At 41.1% G+C, this 21,568-nt stretch overlaps 1 protein-coding gene across 1 annotated transcript in view; it reads right to left on the bottom strand.

Moving 5' to 3' along the window:
- Positions 1-1,716: 1,716 nt before the first annotated feature.
- Positions 1,717-21,568, bottom strand: part of CMTM8 (CKLF like MARVEL transmembrane domain containing 8) — a 28,456-nt gene continuing 8,604 nt past the window's right edge. The window contains exons 2-4 of the mRNA XM_053410415.1: positions 3,196-3,369; positions 2,410-2,526; positions 1,717-1,827 (exon numbers count right to left, since the gene is read on the bottom strand). Coding sequence (XP_053266390.1) covers positions 1,744-1,827; positions 2,410-2,526; positions 3,196-3,369 — 375 coding nt within the window. The 3' untranslated portion in view covers positions 1,717-1,743. The remainder of the gene's footprint in view (positions 1,828-2,409; positions 2,527-3,195; positions 3,370-21,568) is intronic.

Genomic DNA, 21,568 nt, shown 5'->3' with positions numbered 1-21,568 from the left:
TCTCAACAAAATATTAAAAGAACAACAAAACACCAACCATTAAGAACTTCCCTGAACAGGGCTGCCTTCAGGTGTCTTCTAAAAGTCAAATATTTATTCATTTCAGGTAGGTAGCCATGTTTGTCTGATGCAGTAGAAATAGATAAAAAATTGTCCAGTAGCACCTTAGAGACCAACTGAGTTTGTTCTGGGTATAAGCTTTTATGTTCATGCACACTTCTTCAGATACATTGAAACAGAAGGACTTCAGATACACTGAAACGCTGGACTTCTGTTTCAGTGTATCTGAAGAACGGACCTCCAGAACGAATTAAGTACTTAACCCGAGGTACTACTGTACCCAGAACAAACTTAGTTGGTCTCTAAGGTGCTACTGGACAATTTTTTAGTTGTTCATTTGTTTGACATCTGATCGGAGGGCGTTCCACAGGACGGGCGCCACTACCGAGAAGGCCCCGTGCCCGGTTCCCTGTAGCTTCATGTCTCACAGTGAGGGAAGCGCCCAAAGGCCCTCGGAGCTGGACCTCAGGCTGGATGATGGAGGTGGAAACACTCCTTCAGCTATACGGGGCTAAGGCCATTTAGGGCTTTATGCATACTTACTTGGAAGCAGGCACCATCAAACTCATTAGTCTGGTTCACACTAGAATAACAGAATTGTAGAGTTGGAAGAGATCCCGAGACTCAACACCTGTGATGCAGGAATCTCAGCTAGCTCATGAATGACAGATAAGTCACCCAACTTCTGCTTTAAAACCTCCAAAGTCCTGTTCCACTGTTGAACAGCTCTTACTGTCAGAAAGTTATTCCTGATGTTTAGTCGGAATCTCCTTTCTTGTAACTTGAAGCCATTGGTTTGGGGCCTAGCCGAGAAAACAAGCTTGCTACATCTTCCCTGTGACAGCCCTTTATATATTTGAAGATCACTATCATAACTCCTCTCAGTACTTTACTAGGCTAAACATACCAAATTCCTTCAACTGTTCCTCATAAGGCTTGGTTTCTAGATCACAGGCTCCCCTTGGCCTCACATGTTCTCATCTCCTCCTGCACGGCCAGGATGACTTCAGAAACCTCTGCTTTAGTTTCCCCTCAAACACAGCTTGTCACATCACACTTAAATTGGGGTTTGTAGTTTATATCACCTATGGTTAGTTTAAACAAGACAGCTTCATAAACCATGGTTTGAAGTTTGCTTGTTCTGAAAGTGGCCAGAGTTACTGTTCTAGCGTAAACCCTAATCCAGATGCTATAAACCTTGCTTAAAGAAAATTAAGTAAAATTTTCTGATGTCCTCCAGCTCACACAGGAGAAAGGGAGAGTGCATTGTACTGAATCTTGGTTCAGTATTAGATGCTAACATGATAACTGGTTGAGTTTAGGTATCATAGCCATACTGTGGGTTTGGCCATCGGGAACATGCTATGAGCTTCCATGCTTTCTTCTCACCATCCCTCATGCTAATCCATAATCAGTTTCTTCATTGATGGTATCCTGCAATTTGGAAGTCACAGGAAACAGTGGTTACCACAAAACGAGGGAGAGATAGGAAGGGGCATGAAAATCCACAGCATCCTCCTGACAGTCAACTATGGTTTGGCCATTATGTGAGCCATGAGCCATTGAAACTCTCTTGAGTAAAAATGCTTTGCCTGAACATTAAGAAAAACCACTGCAGGAATTGATAATTTAAAAATGATGCATTATACCCAAATGTGTTTTTTCTTAACTTAAAGAGGACATTTATTGCAAGTTCCGCGATCTCCAAGATACAAAACTAAAGTAGGCATTTCCACCGTAGCAGGAAGTTACAACGAATGCAAAGAACTGTGGGGGAAAAGAAAACAGCTGTTAGAAAATAATAATAATAATAATAATAATAATAATAATAATAATTTAAAATTTTTATTTATATCCCACCCTCCCCAGCTGAAGCTGGGCTCAGGGTGGCTAACAACAATAAAATAATACAACATTCTAAAAACCATTTAGCAGATTTATTTATATTCCCAGATCACTCATGGGGTACAAGAAAAGGGTTTTAAAATAACCACTCATTGTTTTATTGTCCTTCAGGGCCCTGTCTTGAACACCCCTGTTCTGTTCAGCTTGCCATGTAAGGAATTCTTTTGGTTTCAGTTCACATGTGGTTAAAGTGAGCAGGTAGTTCAGCATCCTTCACTGTTTTAATGGTCTGAGTTTAATGAAACCTCTTGGTTTCATATCCTGGTTTGTAAGCAGAGCTTAAACCACAATTTTCCTCTTTGTAGCAAGAAAATTGGCCTCTTTCAACGTGCACCAATTTAATACCTCGTTCCTGAATATTTGTTGGAACACATAAACAACTTCCTCCACCCACTTCCATATTTTGAGTGCTATTCATGATTCAAAGATTAAAAACTAACTTACTGAAGAAGCCGCCCAGCTGTTGTAGTTGTGGCTGTCCAATTCCTTGGTGACGGCACATGCGTCTACAATGGCAGCAATGAAGTAGAAAAGAAAGGCACTCCCGTTAAAACACAGGCCCTGTGGGGAGGGCAAAGAAAGACAAAATGGTAGTTTTCCCCCCATGTGCAGTGTTCAATAGATGCTTCCTATCCAACCGGAAGCAATGCAAATAACAAGAGATGAGAGCTTATTCCTGTGGCCACAATCCTAGACTTACTGTTATTGCCGGATACAGATAGGTAGCCGTGTTGGTCTGCCATAGTCAAAACAAAATTTTTTTTCCCTTCCAGTAGCACCTTAAAGACCAACTAAGTTAGTTCTTGGTATGAGCTTTCGTGTGCATGAAGAAGTGTGCATGCACACGAAAGCTCATACCAAGAACTAACTTAGTTGGTCTTTAAGGTGCTACTGGAAGGAAAAATTTTTTTTGTTATTGCCGGACTTCTCTACTGAAAACTCATCTAGGTTTGCTCACATCTAGCTGAAGCTTCTGCTTTTACAACAACCTTTGTCAAAAGATCTGTGCCCCAGGAACAATTCCATACAATCATCGTTGTTTTAAGTCTCCCAGCTAATGCACTGTCTTCAAAATTTGGGTCAGTAACAACCGGTGTTAGGAAGGACCTATTTGACCCCCCCCCCAAATACCTTGGGTGGTGTCGCTGGTTAATGCTCCAGTTCTGCATTATTATTATTTTGAGGGAAAGCAAGTACCGTGTTATGAATTAGATGAAAGCTGATACTCACTACAGTGGTCCATGGCACTTGGGGAATCCGAGTGTACGTCATTGTCATGTAGATGATTAGGAAGAACAGCGTAAGGACCCAGTAAAACACAGCTACAAACATTACCCAGCCGAAGACAGGATATAGGAAATATTCTGTTCCAGCAATCAGCGTCCATACCAACAACCCCAACACCTGCAAATATGCAAAGAAAACAGAATAGTGTTACCGAGAAGAAAGGCATGATATGTACATGCCCAAACTATTGTTCTGCTTCATGAAAATGGGTTACTGGAATAGAAGGCCAACTCTAAGCAATTATTTGCTGGCACAGAAATCACAGAACAGGATAGAGCTCCTATCCTATCACAGTTAATGGGAATTAGGTTTGACTTCGGCGCAGTCAGGATTTTACCACATCTAGGCCTGCCGTAAGAGGCATTTCTATATGAAAAGGATTCGTACAAATGTTAGCGCAACAGATTTGTTTCCAAAGCAATTTAAATAATATTTCACAGCCCAAAAACATCTATGGTTAAACAAGAGGCAATTTCAGTAGACAGACTGATTGTATCATCTAAAATAATGAAAGCTAGGTAAAATGTATAATATCACGTAAACAGCTCTATAGTAAGGTAGGATGAAGTTTGGAATCCTTTAGTGAGAGTTTTGTTTGGTCAACTCAGCAGAGATTCTACATTCAAAATAATGTATGGAATCATCTACTCTCTCCCTGGCTATGACCTTGAGGAAAATGTAAGTCTGAATAGCTTTAATCTATCTTTCCAAATCATTAGGATTATATCAGTTCCAAATGCCCATATTTAACAGGCCTTAAAACCAAAAATTACATACACTTTCATATTATAGAAAGAGGGGAAGCCATTTTACTTTGGCTTTATTAAGGACCTATTTATTAAGGACCTATTATTATTTGAGTGTTGCTCAGAATATATCCAAATGCAATGCTAACTTAAACCACAATCATAGAATTTTAAGAATATTTCACATCTTACATACATGTTCATTTTTCTTAATTCTAACTAACGCTTAAGAGGAACAACAGAAAGGGGCTACTATAATTTCGGGCACGCTTATCCAAACCCTTAAATCTTATATTTGTTCATTTATATGTAGGAGTATTTTATGCAAATGAAAAGCATGTTAAATAATTGACGGGTGATTTCTTTAATTTAGTAACAGGCCATATTAATATTCATTGTTATATTTTTATATAGGTTGTCATCAGTTGCCAACTATCATTTCTAGTACCATTCAGCTTTTTCTGCCACTGGAGGTCACCATTGTTCTACACAGAAATGTGTCTTCTGTGGTATTAAAGCAGTTTCTAAAAAACAGGTGATAAAATTTGGTTGTGATTTTTGCCTTGATCAAACCTCCAGTTCTGAAATAACCAGTGGTAACCACTGAGTTATCCAATTCTTCAAATCTCCATTAATGATCAATAACTATAATTTCTAATTGATCTATAATAAAGGTAAAGGTACCCCTGACCGTTAGGTCCAGTCACAGGCGACTCTGGGGTTGCGCGCTCATCTCGCTTTATTGGCCAAGGGAGCCGGCGTTTGTCCGCAGACAGCTTCCGGGCCAGCATGACTAAGCCGTTTCTGGCAAAACCAGAGCAGAGCACGGAAACGCCATTTACCTTCCCGCTGGAGTGGTACCTATTTATCTACTTGCACTTTGACGTGCTTTCCAACTGCTAGATGCGCAGGAGCTGGGACCAAACAACAGGAGCTCACCCCGTCGCGGGGATTCGAACCGCTGACCTTCTGATCAGCAAGCCCTAGGTCTGTGGTTTAGGCCACAGTGCCACACATATCCCTAATTAATCTATAATAGTACCTAGTTAAAGTAGTTCTGCCACAGCCACATAAAGGGTGCAACTACTTTTCTTTTTTATTTTCTCTTGCATTAAAACAGTTGTGAGCTTTATTGTAGCCTTTCCTTTCCCATGGTGCTAGCTTTGCTGTCACTGGTCTAGTTTTCTCATTGGTCCAGTTGCAGATTTTAACATTGGCTTCCTAAATTAAAAAATGATGCTTTGCAAGTTGACAGCCAGACTCCTATTTTGGTACACGTTTTGCTCTCCCTTCCTCTGTTTATCTTAACCATTGCTTAGCAGTAACCTTTCCACATAGGCTAATAACTGTTCATTTTTTATTTTAGGCTTGAGTATCCAGCAAGCAAGGCGACAAGAAGAAATCACAACATATTCTACAAACCACAAAAGGGGCAAAGGGCTTGTAACACAGAGGACAAACAGGATATTATGAGGTCGGCTTGCCTAATTGTGGTAGTCAACTTTTTTGACATACCAAACTAGCAAACAATGAATGGGTTGTTCTGATAAGTCCCCTAGATGTCTCTCGGTGTGTGTGTGTGTGTGTGTGTGTGTGTGTGTGAGACAGCCTCATATATTTTCTTAGCTGGCTGGGCCTGTGAATATTTAAATCAATTTACAAGAGACATTTTTAGCACTGTGGAAATGCTGTATTTCACACAAGTATACAGATATGGATTGAGCATAAGTCATCAGCCAACAGCCAGCCTGACCTTTTCGAAATTCTAATCAAGAAATGTGTAATGTTGTTTTGGAGTTTTGTCAGGCTCAATAAAATACAGTGTTCAGCTTTCCTGAAACAGCTGAAAATGTCAAACACCCCTGAACCCATTATATCTCAAAGCTGAGACCAAAATTAATGAAGTGTGCCTCAAAGCTCACATGGAGCCTAGAAGAACATCTTGTTGATCATCTTTATCAGGGGAAAAAATGTTTTTGTTATGGATGAGGACTAGAAATATTCCTTCCTTATTTCAGAGAATCATAGAATGGTAGAGTTGGAAAGGACCTCTGTGATCATCTAGTGCAACCCCCGGCAATGCAGGAATCTTTTGCCCAACATGGGGCTTGAACCCACAACCTTGAGATCAAGAGCCTCACGTTCTACCAACTGAGCTATCCCAGAGCCTTTATGAATCTTTTCCCATAAGGCATCTCAGAGTGATTTGCAATGTAACTGAAAAAGAAATCCTACATGGAAAGGGGGTAGCAAAGCCATGTCAGATGAAACATCAATCAAAAGCACTTCCAGGATCACACACGGGGAAGGAATCTTTCCTTTCTTCTCCCTTTTAAAGAGACATCGGTCACCATTTGTAAGTATTGAAAGTAAGTACAGTATATCAACTGGTGTAACCCTTGCTCTCTTTCATTGTGTGATGTCAGGAGAACAGAGGAGGGGTTTTGCATTCTGCATATCCAGAGCCCCTCCTGCTGATTTGCCCATAGATCATAGATTTTTTTGCCTGGTCCAATAGAGCGTGTGCTCTCATTCACCTAATGGCCTGGTACAGATTTCAAATGTCCCCAGTTCAATAATTGTGGTTTGTTGGAATGGGAGTGAGTCATGAGCTGAGGTGCTCCCCCTTCTCTCACACACCTGCCTTGAGAGGATAGTTTCTGGTTGGTTAAACTACAGTTTCCCTTGGTTCCTGCAAACCATGGTTTGCAGTCCTGGGTTTTGGACATCACCATTTGTTGGGCCAAGTACATTTCAGGCGCACCAGGTCATTGCATCCATGAAAGACCCTGTCTTCAGAAGCAACAAGATGCAACTTGCTGTCTCTTGATCTAATCTGCTTCATAAAGCTACTACAATGATAAAATGGGAATACATCCTATAGGCTCCTCTGCAATTTCTTAGGTGGAGGGATGAGCAGTCAAGTCAAGTTTGTTTACTGAATGATCTCAGAAGTCATCACAATAACAAGTAGGAGAGAAAGTTAGTAACACAATAAAGAATTTTCGTGTCCATAAACTTGCAATTCTTGAACCTCTGCCGAGATACTTCTTTATGAAGGAAAGAGCAAGTCTGTAGCAGCATATAAAGGATATTATGCATACAAATCTATTGCTGGTGTGATAGTTTCTAAACCTTGATTTGTTATAGCAGTGTTGGATCGTGTTAAGACATAACTCTCCCCCACAAAAAAACCATAAACACCCAAAAAGGTTTATGTTTTCAGACTCTAACATAGAACTTGGATAATCAAATACATGTGGACTATATTTCAGAGATCCATTGTGAAAAATAGCTCTGTGCAATCACTTTGTTGCCAGCAATGCACATATTGATGAAATAGGAACATCTTTGTTCAACAGAATAAATGGACAAAAATCAGGCATTACATATGGCAAAGCTCAAAAACCTAGTGGCGCAGCAATAAAACTGCTAGCACGTTTGCAGAGCTAAGCAGGGTTCAGTATGGATTCAAATTGGATGGGGGACCATGTGTTGAGACTCCAGTGTTGCAGAGGTTTGGCCTAGATGACCCTCGGTGCCCTTTCCAACTCCTCAATTCTATGACATGCTGTAACAGACTTGAAAGCAGCTGTGCTTCAACACAAGGGTATTTAACGAAGATAAGGGTATTTAACAAAGATAAGTTGGAATTCAGGCACTCCTATCTTCCACTGCCTCCCACAGTTTGGTCAAACTTATGCTGGTAGCTTCGAGAACACTATCCAACCATCTCGTCCTCTGTTGTCCCCTGGAAAAGACCCTGATGTTGTGAAAGATGGAGGGTACAAGGAGAAGGGGACGACAGGTTGGACAGTGTTCTCAAAGCTACAAACATGAGTTTGACCAAACTGCAGGAGGCAGTGGAAGACAGGAGTGCCTAGCGTGCTCTGATCCATGGGGTCACGAAGATTCAGACACAACTAAACAACAAAATTTCTCAATGGAAAGCTGTGACATATTAGTGTGTTTTTTAAATGTTCCAGTACTTTTCCTACCCAATTAAGAATGTTCGTTTCCTACAGTGGAGTACAATGCAACAGGACCTCACAAATCCACGGGGGGAGAAAAGACTCTGGTTTTCCTTTTTCAAGCCTTGTCCCAGTTTGCTTCTGGCAGAATATCAGAAAGCCAAGGCCTCCATCCTTGCAAGAATCTCCGCTTGACCTTACACAAAAGGGACTGTCTGCTCTGCTCTCTTACAGTTGTGACATAATCAGATCAAAGAAACACAGCTTTCCTCCTTTCCCCCCCTCTTCCGTCCTCCTTGCTGAAATGAATCTCCTTGAAATCTTCACTGGCACCAGTATTGTTCTTCAGCACACACCAAAGCATACTTAGGTTTCACGAGAACAAATGGGCCTGAATTTCACTGAACTGCAGATAAAATCTGGACTCCCTAAGTAGCAGCGGCTAGTGCACAATGCAAATAGATGGCAACTCGCTTGGGCAAAGGTACTCTGAGTATCTCCAGCTGTTAGGCTGAAGACATGTCCAAATACAACTGAGTTCACCAGCAGTTAATACAGCTAAAACTCTACTGCAGGATCGGGAAGTATATACATTTTTTTCTGTTGAGGGCTATATTCCCTCAAGAGTAATCTGTTAGGGGATGCATACTGGTGGTGGGAAGAGCCACAGGCAAAGCTGTTATGGATTAAACTAATTCAAAATAAAGGATGCTTCAATCTTCATCATGACAACCTCAAATTAAAATTTCCAGACTTATGCAAGTTTATTCAGAAGTAAGCCCCACCAGATTTGGTAGATTTGCTCTCAAATGGGTAGATAAAAGATTATTTCAGTACCAGAGACCAATACAGATATTGTTGTGGAAAGCAAGCGAAAGTAATTCCGCTCCGACTTTGATGTGTTTACAGTGGTACCTCGGGTTACATATGCTTCAGGCTACATACGCTTCAGGTTACAGACTCCGCTAACCCAGAAATGGTACCTTGGGTTAAGAACTTTGCTTCAGGATAAGAACAGAAATCGCGGCGCAGCAGCAACAGGAGGCCCCATTAGCTAAAGTGGTGCTTCAGGTTAAGAACAGTTTCAGGTTAAGTATGGACCTCCGGAACAAATTAAGTACTTAACCCGAGGTACCACTGTATATATCTACACACACACACACACACACACGGCAGGAACTTACAAGTCTGTTCTCAGAGATCTGGCAAAAGCCTCTTTTACCCAACCATACAACCAGGGAAATGTTGTGGGTTTTTTAAAGAGCAATTATTATTTTTAAATGAAATACTGTCCCTTGCAATTTTTCTGAAACAAAAAGAGGCGGAAGAGACACTTTCATAACAGGTAAGCTAACAAAATGTGGGTCACAGCTGTGGGAACTCTTATGGTAAGAGGTTTTCAACCTTTCTGAGTCCACGGCTCCCTTGACCAACTACATTCTTTCTGTGGCACCCCTGTGGAGCTCAGGAGCCCAGGTATGTCACTCCTTCCCTGCCAAGCTGGCAGCCTCTCACCCTTTTTGAGCACGCTCCCTTGTGGAGTGTTCCCTCAGCCTCCTCTCCCCTTTTCTTGGGAGTTCTCTGGGCAGCTGCTGCTGCAACAAACAGTTGCCCGAGCCTTTGGGAGGCAGAGACAGGAGAGGGCATCAGAGGAGGGAGGGAAGGAAAGAGGCAGAGAGGCTAGCGCTGCCCGTGGCACCCGACCATCATTCAAGGCACCCCAGGGTGCCATGGCACACTGGTTGAAAAGCACTGGTATGAACCAACAACTCTGATGCCACATTTCTTTCTTCAACTAAATCTAATTTAAAAATATAGAATAACTTTTCTCAGAAGGTGGCGCCAGGTTTATCCCCCTCGTCTTCCACACTAACAAAGGAGCTTGCAGAGAACCAGCCATATTCCACCATAAACTTATCAATTAGCCTGTATCTTGTCAACTGCCTCAAGGTTGGGTACATAACTTCATAAAACCAGGGAACAGACTTACAACAACAAATTAAGACCTTCACTGCTTCAACTTGCTTCTATTTTGTTTTCCAATGTACCATATTTTTCCATGAATAAGACGGTGTTTTTTTTAATTATTCATTATTATTATTTTTGGCGGCTGTTTGCGTCAAGTGGGCAGACGATGGGTCAACAGCTCTGGGCAATCTGCCCCCAAAAAAGCTCCACAACTCTGGGCAATCTCCCCCCATTTCCTTAATTTGGTATCTCCAAAAATAGGGGCTGTCTTATACACGGGGGCGTGTTATACACGAAAAAATACAGTATTTCATATCAATAAAAAATTTGGTGAGGCGCGAACAGATTTTTATTCTGAAATTGTGGCCTAGAGAAACAAGTTTGAGAACTACTGTGCTAGAAGCTTCTTTCTGATCTCACCTCCAAGTACACTTCCTGGGATGCAGTCTCATCCTGTTTCTCAGTTTCATTGTATTTTGATTGTTTTCATTCCATTTCCCTTTCGCTTTTAAATGAGCTGCTTTAGGGCCCCCTTTGTAAGAGCCAAAAAGCAGTACAGTATACATAAAAAAGTTTATAAATAAATGAATTCCAATTCATGGGACTTACACTTTCAACTAAACAGAATGAGGATCAGGCTGTCAACCTATGAGAGACTTTTAACATTTCATATTTCACATAGGGGAAAAATGTGTGGAATGTAAAATACTAGACTAAAGTATGCCCTTTGTATAAGCAATTGCATAAAATATTCTCTTTGAAAAAGAAACTTGGGACTTTTTTTTTTTTACTTCAGTCCTAAAATTTTCCCTTTAATATTAAAAGGTTTTATTTACATTGATATTGTTTAAATGCAAATACACTGTAATGAAGAGTTGTCTTTTTAATGGCTTCAGATTTAATATCCCATTGTATTACTGAGCCAGTGCTATGCCTAAATAATATCTGAGTGATGTCCCCCCCTCACATTTCTTTTCTGTTGAGGAATGTCTAACAGTGGCTGTTAACAACTCCTGACCAAAGATTTATTTACATTGGTTGGTTTGTTTAAAGAGTTTCTAATCATTGCAAAAGAACAATGCTGTATACATCTGCTTCATTAATAGTGGCAAGCTTTTTTGTTGTTTTTTGACTCTCCGCCTTCCTGCTACGCCATCTATATATAGCTGGCACCATCATTGTTCTGTGAATCTGTTTTTAACATGAGAAAAAGCTTTTCCTAACACTTGTTAGAAACAAGATTTGCATTGACTCCTGTTGCAATAAAAGCTGAACATCTAAACAAGGCAGAGACAAAATGGAAACATGGTCCAACCAGACAACAGATGCATTAACATATTCTCAAAGAAACCATTTAAGAACAATTCTAAATTTTTGTACCGTACATCCCATTTATGACATTTGCATGCTGCACCACAAGTTCTCTTGGCAGCTTACAAGAAATAAGTATGAAAACAATTTGAATGCAAAATGAAACATGAATACATAAACTGAAAAGTGAGATAAATGCAACAAGAAAACAAAACTCAATCCACAACCTCAAAGTGAAAAACAAAACAAAACAAATTTCTAAATCCCTTCCGCAAGACTATTCATATTTTTAAATCAGAAGACTGGAACCTTCATTTATGCTTGTGAAGTAAAGTACTTTCAGCTACTCTGCATAATCCAACAGAAGAGTGAACATTCTCTAGACAATTTGCAGCAAAACACATTCAGGGTATATAGATCAAGCAGTGCAAACATTAACTTCTCAAACTCCATAGAATCATAGACTCGTAGAGTTTAAAGGGACCCAAGGGTCATCTAGCCCAACCCCCTGCAATGAGGGAATCTCAGCTCAAACATCCCTGAAAGATGGCCATCCAACCTCTGTTTAAAAACCTCCAAGGAAGGAGAGCCCATCCCGTCTTGTGGGCGTCTGTTCCACTGCTGAACAGCTCTTACTGTCAGAAAGTTTCCCCAAATGTTTAGTTGGAATCTCCTTTCTTGTAACATGAAGCCACTGGTTTGAGTCCTACCATCCAGAGCAGGAGAAAAGAAGCATGCTACCTCCTCCATGTGACAGCCCTTAAGATAGTTGAAGATGGCTATCATATCTCCTCTTGGTCTCCTCTTTTCCAGGCTAAACATACCCAGCTCCTTCAAGCGCTCTTCATAAGGCTTAGTTTTCAGACCCTTGATCTTCTTGGTTGCACACGTTCCAGCTTGTCAACATCCTTCTTAAATTATGGTGCCCAGAATTGGACACAGTATTCCAAGTATGGTCTGAGTAAGGCAGAATAGAGTGGTACTATTACTTCCCTTGATCTGGACGCTATCCTTCTGTTGGTGCCACCTAGAATAGCATTAGCTTTTTTGCTGCTGCATCAGAACTGTTATTCCAAATACAGTGGTCCCTTGGGTTACATACGCTTCAGGTTACATACGCTTCAGGTTACACACTCCGCTAACCCAGAAATAGTGCTTCAGGTTAAGAACGTTGCTTCAGGATAAGAACAGAAATCGTGCAGCGGCAGCGCGGCAGCAGCAGGAGGCCCCATTAGCTAAAGTGGTGCTTCAGGTTAAGAACAGTTTCAGGTTAAGAACGGACCTCCGGAACGAATTAAGTACTTAACCCGAGGTACCACTGTAACCCAATGGGCAAATCTGGAAACAAATTATTTAGATTCTTAGTATAAGACTTATACAACAGAACATAATATTCAGAGTCCACTGGACTCCAGCAAAACTATACCAGAAAAAAATAACAAGTGCAGACAACCGCTGGAGATGTGGGAGTAAAAATGCGAACTTAGTACATATGATGATTAAATGTCCGATGATAAGATCATTTTGGTGGGAGGTGAGGATAGTTATAGCAAGAGTAATAAAAAGAAATTGTTATTTAGGGGAATTGAATTTAATTCTAAATTATATTCCGGAAACGCGGGAGATTACAAGGGGTCAAAAAAATGAATATACCATGCCATATTAGAAGCAAAAAAACTTGTTTTGATGAATTGGAAGAGCCGCAAAAAGATTCCATTGAGCACATGGATTGTAATATGGACAGACCAGCTATATATGAACGAACTGCATGTCGACACAAATTAAGAATGGATAAATATGAAGAAATCTGGAAGGAATACTTAAGCGATAAGGCGGACAATGGTGGGAAGTTGGGGGAGGAGAGCTGGGGAAATATTGTTAGAAAGGTGTAGTCATTGGTATATCAGTATTCAAAGCTGAATTGTCAAATTGTGTTAGTAGTGTTATTATGGTTTTTGTTGTATGTGTCTTTTGCTGTTGTTGTTTGTATTGAAAAAATGATTAAATAAATTAAAAACCAGCAAACAAATTATTTAGATTCTTTGCCTATGGAACAAGCAGCGTGCATTTGGGCACTGCCTGTCAGAGAAGAGCGCCAATCTATATCCAGCTCTCCTGTTTTCCTCAACTCAAATTTCCAGGCAATTCCGATGAACCCTAAAAATTATGGACTTCATATTGCTCTAGGATACACATAAGAAAAGCCTGCTGATAAGGCCAACCACATGCCTATGGGAAGCCCGCAATCATTACTCAAGCAGGACAGCATTATTCCCATCTACAATTCCCAGAAAATGGTGTTCAGGGGCCAACTGGCTCAGGTAGCAGAGGTAAAGCATAGTCATCAGTTAGAAGCCCTGATATCAATCAATAGACTTTATTTGCGTAGCCGACAGGCCATAGCATCAAAGGACAAACACCGACAAAAATACATTACAAATATAGTTACCATAAAATCTTATGACCTATTAAAACCCTAGGTAGAAGGTGGATTATCATTCATCAATGACCCTCTGTCCCATGGCCGGTAGAAGCCCTGATACACATATACTTCATGAATTTGTCTAATCCTCTTCTATTTTTTAATTATTGGAAATTTCAACACAATAGTTTTATCAAAAATACATCATCCACATTATTATTATTTTCCTCTCCATTTCCCCCCTCCCCCCTAAACAAAACAACCCCCCCCCCACCTCCCACCCCAGCCCCGGACTTCCCTCAGCTCCTTTCTCTGGTTTCTCAACACATATTTCTATCTGCATGTTATAAAATTGTAAAAATCCTCAAGTTGTCTATCTATATATTACAATAAACAGTTTGCGAATGTTTATTCAAAACCTGCCAAAGAGTCCAGTTCATTTTGTTGCTTCTTCAAATATTTCATAAAAGGTTCCCATTCGTCTTTGAGGTGACAGTTATCCTTATCACGTAGTTTGTGTGTCAGTTTTGCCAGTTCCGCATAATCCATCAGTTTTTCTTGCCACAGTTCTTTTGTCGGGATTTCCTCATTCTTCCATCCTTGTGCTATTAAGACTCTTGCCGCCGTTGTCGCATCCATAAAAATATGTTTTACAGGTCTTTACCCACTATCCCTGTCTAATCCTCTTCTAAACCCAGCCAAGATGGTGGACATTGTTGCCTCTTCTGGGAGCAAATGCTAAAGTTCAACTATGTCCTGTGCATCTTTCATCTGTCCCGAGTCTCCCAAAGTTTAGCTTCGTTTAATGCAGATGACACAACCTAGATGGCAGAAAGTGAGGAGGAATTAAAGAACCTTTTATTGAGGGTGAAAGAGGAGAGCGCAAAATATGGTCTGAAGCTCAACATCAAAAAAACGAAGATCATGGCCACTGGTCCCATCACCTCCTGGCAAATAGAAGGGGAAGAAATGGAGGCAGTGAGAGATTTTACTTTCTTGGGCTCCATGATCACTGCAGATGGTGACAGCAGCCACGAAATTAAGAGACGCCTGCTTCTTGGGAGGAAAGCAATGACCAACCTAGACAGCATCTTAAAAAGGAGAGACATCACCTTGCCAACAAAGGTCCGTATAGTTAGAGCTATGGTTTTCCCAGTAGTGATGTATGGAAGTGAGAGCTGGACCATAAAGAAGGCTGATCGCCGAAGAATTGATGCTTTTGAATTATGGTGCTGGAGGAGACTCTTGAGAGTCCCATGGACTGCAAGAAGATCAAACCTCTCCATTCTGAAGGAAATCAGCCCTGAGTGCTCACTGGAAGGACAGATCGTGAAGCTGAGGCTCCAATACTTTGGCCACCTCATGAGAAGAGAAGACTCCCTGGAAAAGACCCTGATGTTGGGAAAGATGGAGGGCACAAGGAGAAGGGGACGACAGAGGACGAGATGGTTGGATAGTGTCTTCGAAGCTACAAACATGAGTCTGAACAAACTGCGGGAGGCAGTGGAAGACAGGAGTGCCTGGCGTGCTCTGGTCCATGGGGTCACGAAGAGTCGGACACGACTAAACGACTAAACAACAACAACAACAACAATGGCACCGAGTTTCAGTATTTTGAAAGGAACAAACACTTTTCCCCATCTGCTTTCCCAGCATTGTTTGTCATTTTATCGCACAGTCCTTGGAGAGGTAAAACGCATTCCTTGAAGGTCAAAAGAGGAGCCATAATTGAGGCCTGTGCACAGAGCTCTCTCTCTCTTGATACACACCCACACACAATTCTCTGTTTATTTTTTCAGTTTCAATCCCACCAGAGGGTGCTCAAGGTGGCTGACGACAGTAAAAGAGAGACCAAAATACCAAGCAAGAATTAAACACCTAAAACCAGGCAGGTAGAAAAATCCGTAACAACAGCCATCAAGCAATCTGCTTGAACAAATGGCAACATATTGGCAGCGGCCAAAACATCATTCATTAATTAATTCATTCAGCTTTTTATAAGGTCAGGTGCCTGCCTGCCTGCTTGCCTCCGTAAATACATATTTGCTTGATCATCAGAGAATGAGTGGTTGCCAGGGCTGAATAATACCAGTCCTACATTGGTTCCCAGTACGCTTCTGAGCACAATTCAAAGTGTTGGTGCTGACCTTTACAGGCCTGAACAGCCTTGGCTCAGTATACCTGAAGGAGCGACTCCACCCCCATTGTTCAGCCCAGATACTGAGGTCCAGCTACGAGGGCCTTCTGGCGGTTCCCTCACGGCAAAAAGTGAGGTTACAGTGAACCAGGCAGAGGGCCTTCACAGTAGTCATACCTGCCCTGTGGAACACCTTCCAGTCAGATGTCAAGGAAATAAACAAATATCTGACTTTTAGAATACATCTGAAGGCAGCCCTGTATATGGAAGTTTTTAATGTTTGATATTTTACTGTGCTTAATGTTTTAACTGCTGGAAGTCGCCCAGAGTGGCTGGAGAAATCAAGTTAGATAGGCGGAATATTAATAATAATAATGCACCCACAAAAAGTTATGTTCTCCACAGCCTGCCCAAAAGCTGTTTGGCAAACTGGAGAAATGTAATTTTGTCAAGAGAAAATGGTAGACAAATGGGGAGGTATGCCTATATGAATGTCTATGAATTTACCCCCCACCCAGTACAAGTCCCACCCACCATCACATATGGCTTCATGGAATGAAATAGTTGTCCACCTCTATTCCACTCCCATGAACAATGTAACATTGGTGGACAAGCTTCTTAGAACTTTAATCGGCTGTTTCACTGGACATCCTGTTCAGCCAAGGAGATCTGCAAAATAGCACATATCCTCCTTTGTTTCCCTGTGTTACACTGTTCATGTGAGGAGTTAAATGCACAAGGGAGCTAGCGACAACACCCCAAACCAGCTCTTAAGTAGAATAACATGATAATTTAGTTCCAACCTGAAGACATCATAAATTAGCATTGTTGTTTGTATGGAAATGCTTTGTAACTGCTTCCAGCGAACCTTGTGAAAATGTAGAGCTAAAGAAGCGCCACATCAGAGCAGGTTTCCAGTGCCGAGATAGGAAAATTGCAAAAGGAAAGCAAGGCAAGAGAATCTAAAGGCAATTCCATTGACTGCAAGACCTACAGACCTTTTCTGGCATTTAAAAGCCACTATATGTCAAGACTGTCAAGTCCAATATTGTTCAGCACAGTACACTATGCAGAGCCTGAATTATTTCTTCTCTTATCCCACAATTATTGTGACTGTTGGGTGGGTTGGTGTGTTTTTTGGGGGGGGGAGGGAGGGAGAGGCACTGGCCTTCAAATGCACTGTAATATAAACCAAGCAACTTGTACTTGCTCAAAATCAGTGCTCACCACCTCTGCATATAGTTTAGACAGCCAAGCTCGCAAACCATAGCATACAAACATTTTCTGTTGTGAAGTGATGTTGGGAGGTGCAGTCTAAAATAAAGAAACAGCATTGCTGGAAAAGGGTGGTTTTATTGCCCAGCCCATTTTCTTTGCACCAAGAATCTCAGGTTCCAAAGATGCTTTGCAGTATAACTGCTGGTGAAAATATCAACATGCGAGCCAGTGAAGATTTCTCTTTTCACCGTGCTGCAATTCCAAATCCAGAATAAGAAGCTTGAGTTCTTGTTACATTTAATCTTCCTGTTGCGCAGGACTGGGGAACATCTGACCCATGGACCAAATGTAGCCTTCACACACACACACACACACACACACACACCTGATGTCACAAAGGCACCAGGTGTGGGAAAGGCAAGCATGGGATTTGAAAGTTGTTCCATTGATCAAGAAAGGCAGCCTCACTCCCTGCTTCTTCTTTGAACTGTAGAGGGTGTTTTAAGACACACTTCTGTCCCATCAACTAATGGGTAGCTGAGAGCATCCCTCAAACTCTCCCGGCTTCTTCTTAAAATAAAGGTAAAGGTAAAGGTAAAGGGATCCCTGACCATTAGGTCCAGTCGTGGCCAACTCTGGGGTTGCGGCGCTCATCTCGCTTTATTGGCCGAGGGAGCCGGCATACAGCTTCCGGGTCATGTGGCCAGCATGACTAAGCCACTTCTGGTGAACCAGAGCAGCACATGGAAACGGTGTTTACCTTCCTGCTGGAGCAGCAACTATTTATCTACTTGCAATTTGACGTGCTTTCGAACTGCTAGGTTGGCAGAAGCAAGGACCGAACAATGGGAGCTCACCCCGTCGCCAACCTTCCAATCAGCAAGTCCTAGGCTCTGTGGTTTAACCCACAGCGCCACCCACATCCCGTTGGCTATAGTACCTTTAGATCAGGGGGGTCTCTTTCCTTCATGACCCCATCTTTCCTAGAACTCAAACTCTACTGTGCATTCCTGGAGAAGGTTTGGAACAGCCACGAGAAAGGGACTCTCCCCTTTTTCATCTCTCCTCATTCAGTTTTCCTTATGTTCTGATATAGCAAAGTAAGACTTTCTATTACTATTTCAAATTGAAACCATGAAAATTTATCTGCTTGCTTATTTTCAGATCTAGTTTCTGCACCAAAGGGGCCCAAAATTGTGAAAATAAGAACTGAATTCTACAAGTTTAAGAAACCAAGGACACAATAAATGCAGTTAAAAGCCCTTGCAAAGTTAAAAGTTTAAAAGCCTGTGGGAAATTGAAGGATGTGTTTAATGCTCTGTTGAAACCACAAGGTCTTAGAAGTGCTTAACTTTCCCTGGGTAAATTTGCCTAATTTATTCTACCATTTTTACTGTTTTGCCTAATTTATCCTACTGCTGGAAAGACCCAATATGCTACATGAACACTGTGATCCTTTCAAACTACTCCAAAACTGCTCCAGAAATTCCTATGGCTTCTGAGATCTCACCAAGCATTGAAACAAAAGACAGTACATAGTCATATCGCCTCTGAAACTCTACTTCTTCACGTAATCTTATAAGGAGAACATAAATGCCAACATGTAACTAACTTAAAGAATTTGGCTTCATTAATCACTTGTGAGTGATGAAGAGAATTTTGACTGGTCTCAACAATGGCACTTTCTAAAGCAGGGCCATTACCTCCCAGAGATTATCTTGCTCTGTAAATATTTGCCGCTACAGCCCTTTTCCGTTGGACAAAGAGACAAGCCAATGGGTTTTGCACAATGCGTCTGGTCATGTCTGATGATAACCAGATTCTAGAAATAAATCCCCAACAAGCTCATTAAAGTATTGTGTGACTCACTGCACATTGTCTGGTTTGATGATTCCCAACAGGTGAAAGAATCAATGACTTCTTGCTCTTAGACATTTCTACTATTAAGAGAAAGGGAAAATAAGCTTTAGACTTGCATCAATTGATATAATCATAATGGCAATTTGTCCTTATAAAATTGGGGGTGGCAGGCAGAGGGCAGCCCCCTATTTCTGCCGCCACCTTCTCTCTTCTCTCTCAATCCCTATCTCACCATTTTCACCCCTCCTTGCCACCCCAGCAAAACTACCCCTCTACCCCTTTTATATAAAATATCATGGGGTTAACAGCTGATATTTTATAAACAGGAAGGCAAAGACTCAGTACATTAGATCTTTTACTCTTTTTGACTGATTCTCCTTGTCCTTAGTGCTCTAAATAATACTTTGACACATCTGCTACTAACTATAGGGTTGCTAGGCCCTCTGGTCTCGCTTTGTAATAACGTTTTGCTCCCTATCCCATCATTCTTCCATGCAGACGATCTGCTGACGGAGGGCCAGACTTTAGTGTGTTTAATGAAGTGGGCTCTGGCCTATGGAAGCCCATCCTACAAGATTTTAAAAAAATAATTAAAAAAATTCCAGGTGTCAAAAGACTTCCTGTGCTTTTGTTGCATATCATAATTGTTACCCACCGGAATAATGAATTTGTATCAAGTCGTTATTGTAGAGCAACGTTGCCTTACGACAGATCAAACAACCAAATAAAGTTTCGTAAGGATATTATACTATACATCAATATCAGATTACATGCCAATAATCTTGGCTTCTCACCCACTGGGTGGGGTGGAAGAGTTGCTAGATAGGTGAAGGAGTTGGGGCACACAGCCCATGATGCTATTTTGCATTTGTATGTACAAATTTATATGCATAGATACCTCTGGTACCTGCGCATTTAATGCATAGGTGGATGGCTGGAATTTCACAAACACTGTGCACTTTGAAGCAATTTGCTTAATAATAATAATCTGCATGTATAAAAAAATTGTAAGTACAAATTTATATGCATAGGTACCTCTAGTACATTTAATGCATTTAATGCAAAGGTGGATGGCTTGAATCTAATCAAAACTGTGCAATTGCAGCAAATATAATAATAATAATAATAATAATAATAATAATAATAATAATAATAATAATAAGCAAAAAGGCACAGAAAGGGCCAAGAGATCTGGCCACTTTAAAGGTCTCATGCTTATGAGTATCTCTAAAGAGATAGATAGGTTTTACCTTTGGCTAAAATGTCTTGACTAATCAGCAGACAGGAATTCAGAAACGTCTTTCTCAGGGATCAAGACAAGGAGCAACTTTGTGAGATTTGTAACCCTAACCGCTGTACAATTCCCTTGACTGAGCAAGTTATGCACACAGTTATACAAGTACAGTTATACGTAGCAACATGTTTTGCGGTTATATGTCCTTTAATAATTAAACTAGTCATTCACAATTATATGGCACTGATTGTTCAAGAGAAGGCTTGAGGCGGAGAGCCCCCGCGCAAACAATCACAGGTGCCGATTCACAAAATGCATTAAGAACAACTGTTCATTTATTTCTGCTGTCTGTCTCTATGGTCTCAGTCATGCGTATCAAAGGATGGATATCCATCACACTGACATTTGCTAGTTTCAGTTATAGTAGCCTCTACCTGCATATGACGGAAGCCGAAGACAAAATAGGAAGAATACTTTAAGACTACACATTTACTTAGCAGCAGGGCTTTTTTTCAGCCGAAACTCACTGGAACTGAGTTCCCGCACCTCTCAGGTGGGCGCCATTGCTATTATAAGAGAACAAGGGAGGCATTCATGATGAATTCCAGCACACCTTTTTCCAGAAAAACAGCACTGCTTAGGAGTAAATCTCACTGAACACACTGGGGCTTACCTTTAAGTAAGCTTGCATAGGTGGGCGCTGCAAGTCAGGGGTTGTTCACACACACACACACACACACACACACACACACACACACACTTTTTTAAAAGACCAGAGAATTTCCTCCATATGAGCACTGAGTACACATTGCTGTCTTGGTGTTTTTTGTTTCGTTAGCCCTTCATTCAATCCAAATGTGAACTGCATGATCATTCATTCCCTTGTCAATCTCTCCATCATTTTCTTGACGTGCTGGGCTCATTCCATGTCTCACCTTTCATTTTTTTTCCTGTTTTTGACACCACCAACCTCCCGCTTTTATGACCCACACCCAAAAAAACCACAGCCCACAATAAAGCACAGCAAATTATATTTCTCAAGGAAACATACTGGACAGTTGTAGGTGTGTCAGGAGACAGAGTTTAAAAGAATTGTACATTTTCAAAGCAACCTAATTTGTATGCACACATGCACACACAAACACAACATGGAACACGCTCACGCAGAGTTCTGATTATTCATTATGAAGAAAAGATAATAACAATGTAACTTCTTTTAAAAGACCGCCCAATAGCCCACCTTGTTAAGGAAAGAAACAAACAACTCACCCAAAATTTACAGATCTGCTACCTTCTGAAATTTGACTACACTGGGAATTTTACCTGAACAGGAAGAGTAGGTGCTAAGTCAAATATTCACGGAGTACTTTGCTCCCCTCCCCCACTTTTAGTGTACATAAAACAAAGATTTCTAAAGTTAAGTGACCTTAAGTGTATAGGACAGATGCA

The sequence above is a fragment of the Podarcis raffonei genome, chromosome 12 (assembly GCF_027172205.1).
Source record: "Podarcis raffonei isolate rPodRaf1 chromosome 12, rPodRaf1.pri, whole genome shotgun sequence".
NCBI classification, from domain to species: domain Eukaryota; kingdom Metazoa; phylum Chordata; class Lepidosauria; order Squamata; family Lacertidae; genus Podarcis; species Podarcis raffonei.
Note: the sequence above shows the minus strand (reverse complement) of the source record. Positions and strands in the feature narration are given on the sequence as shown.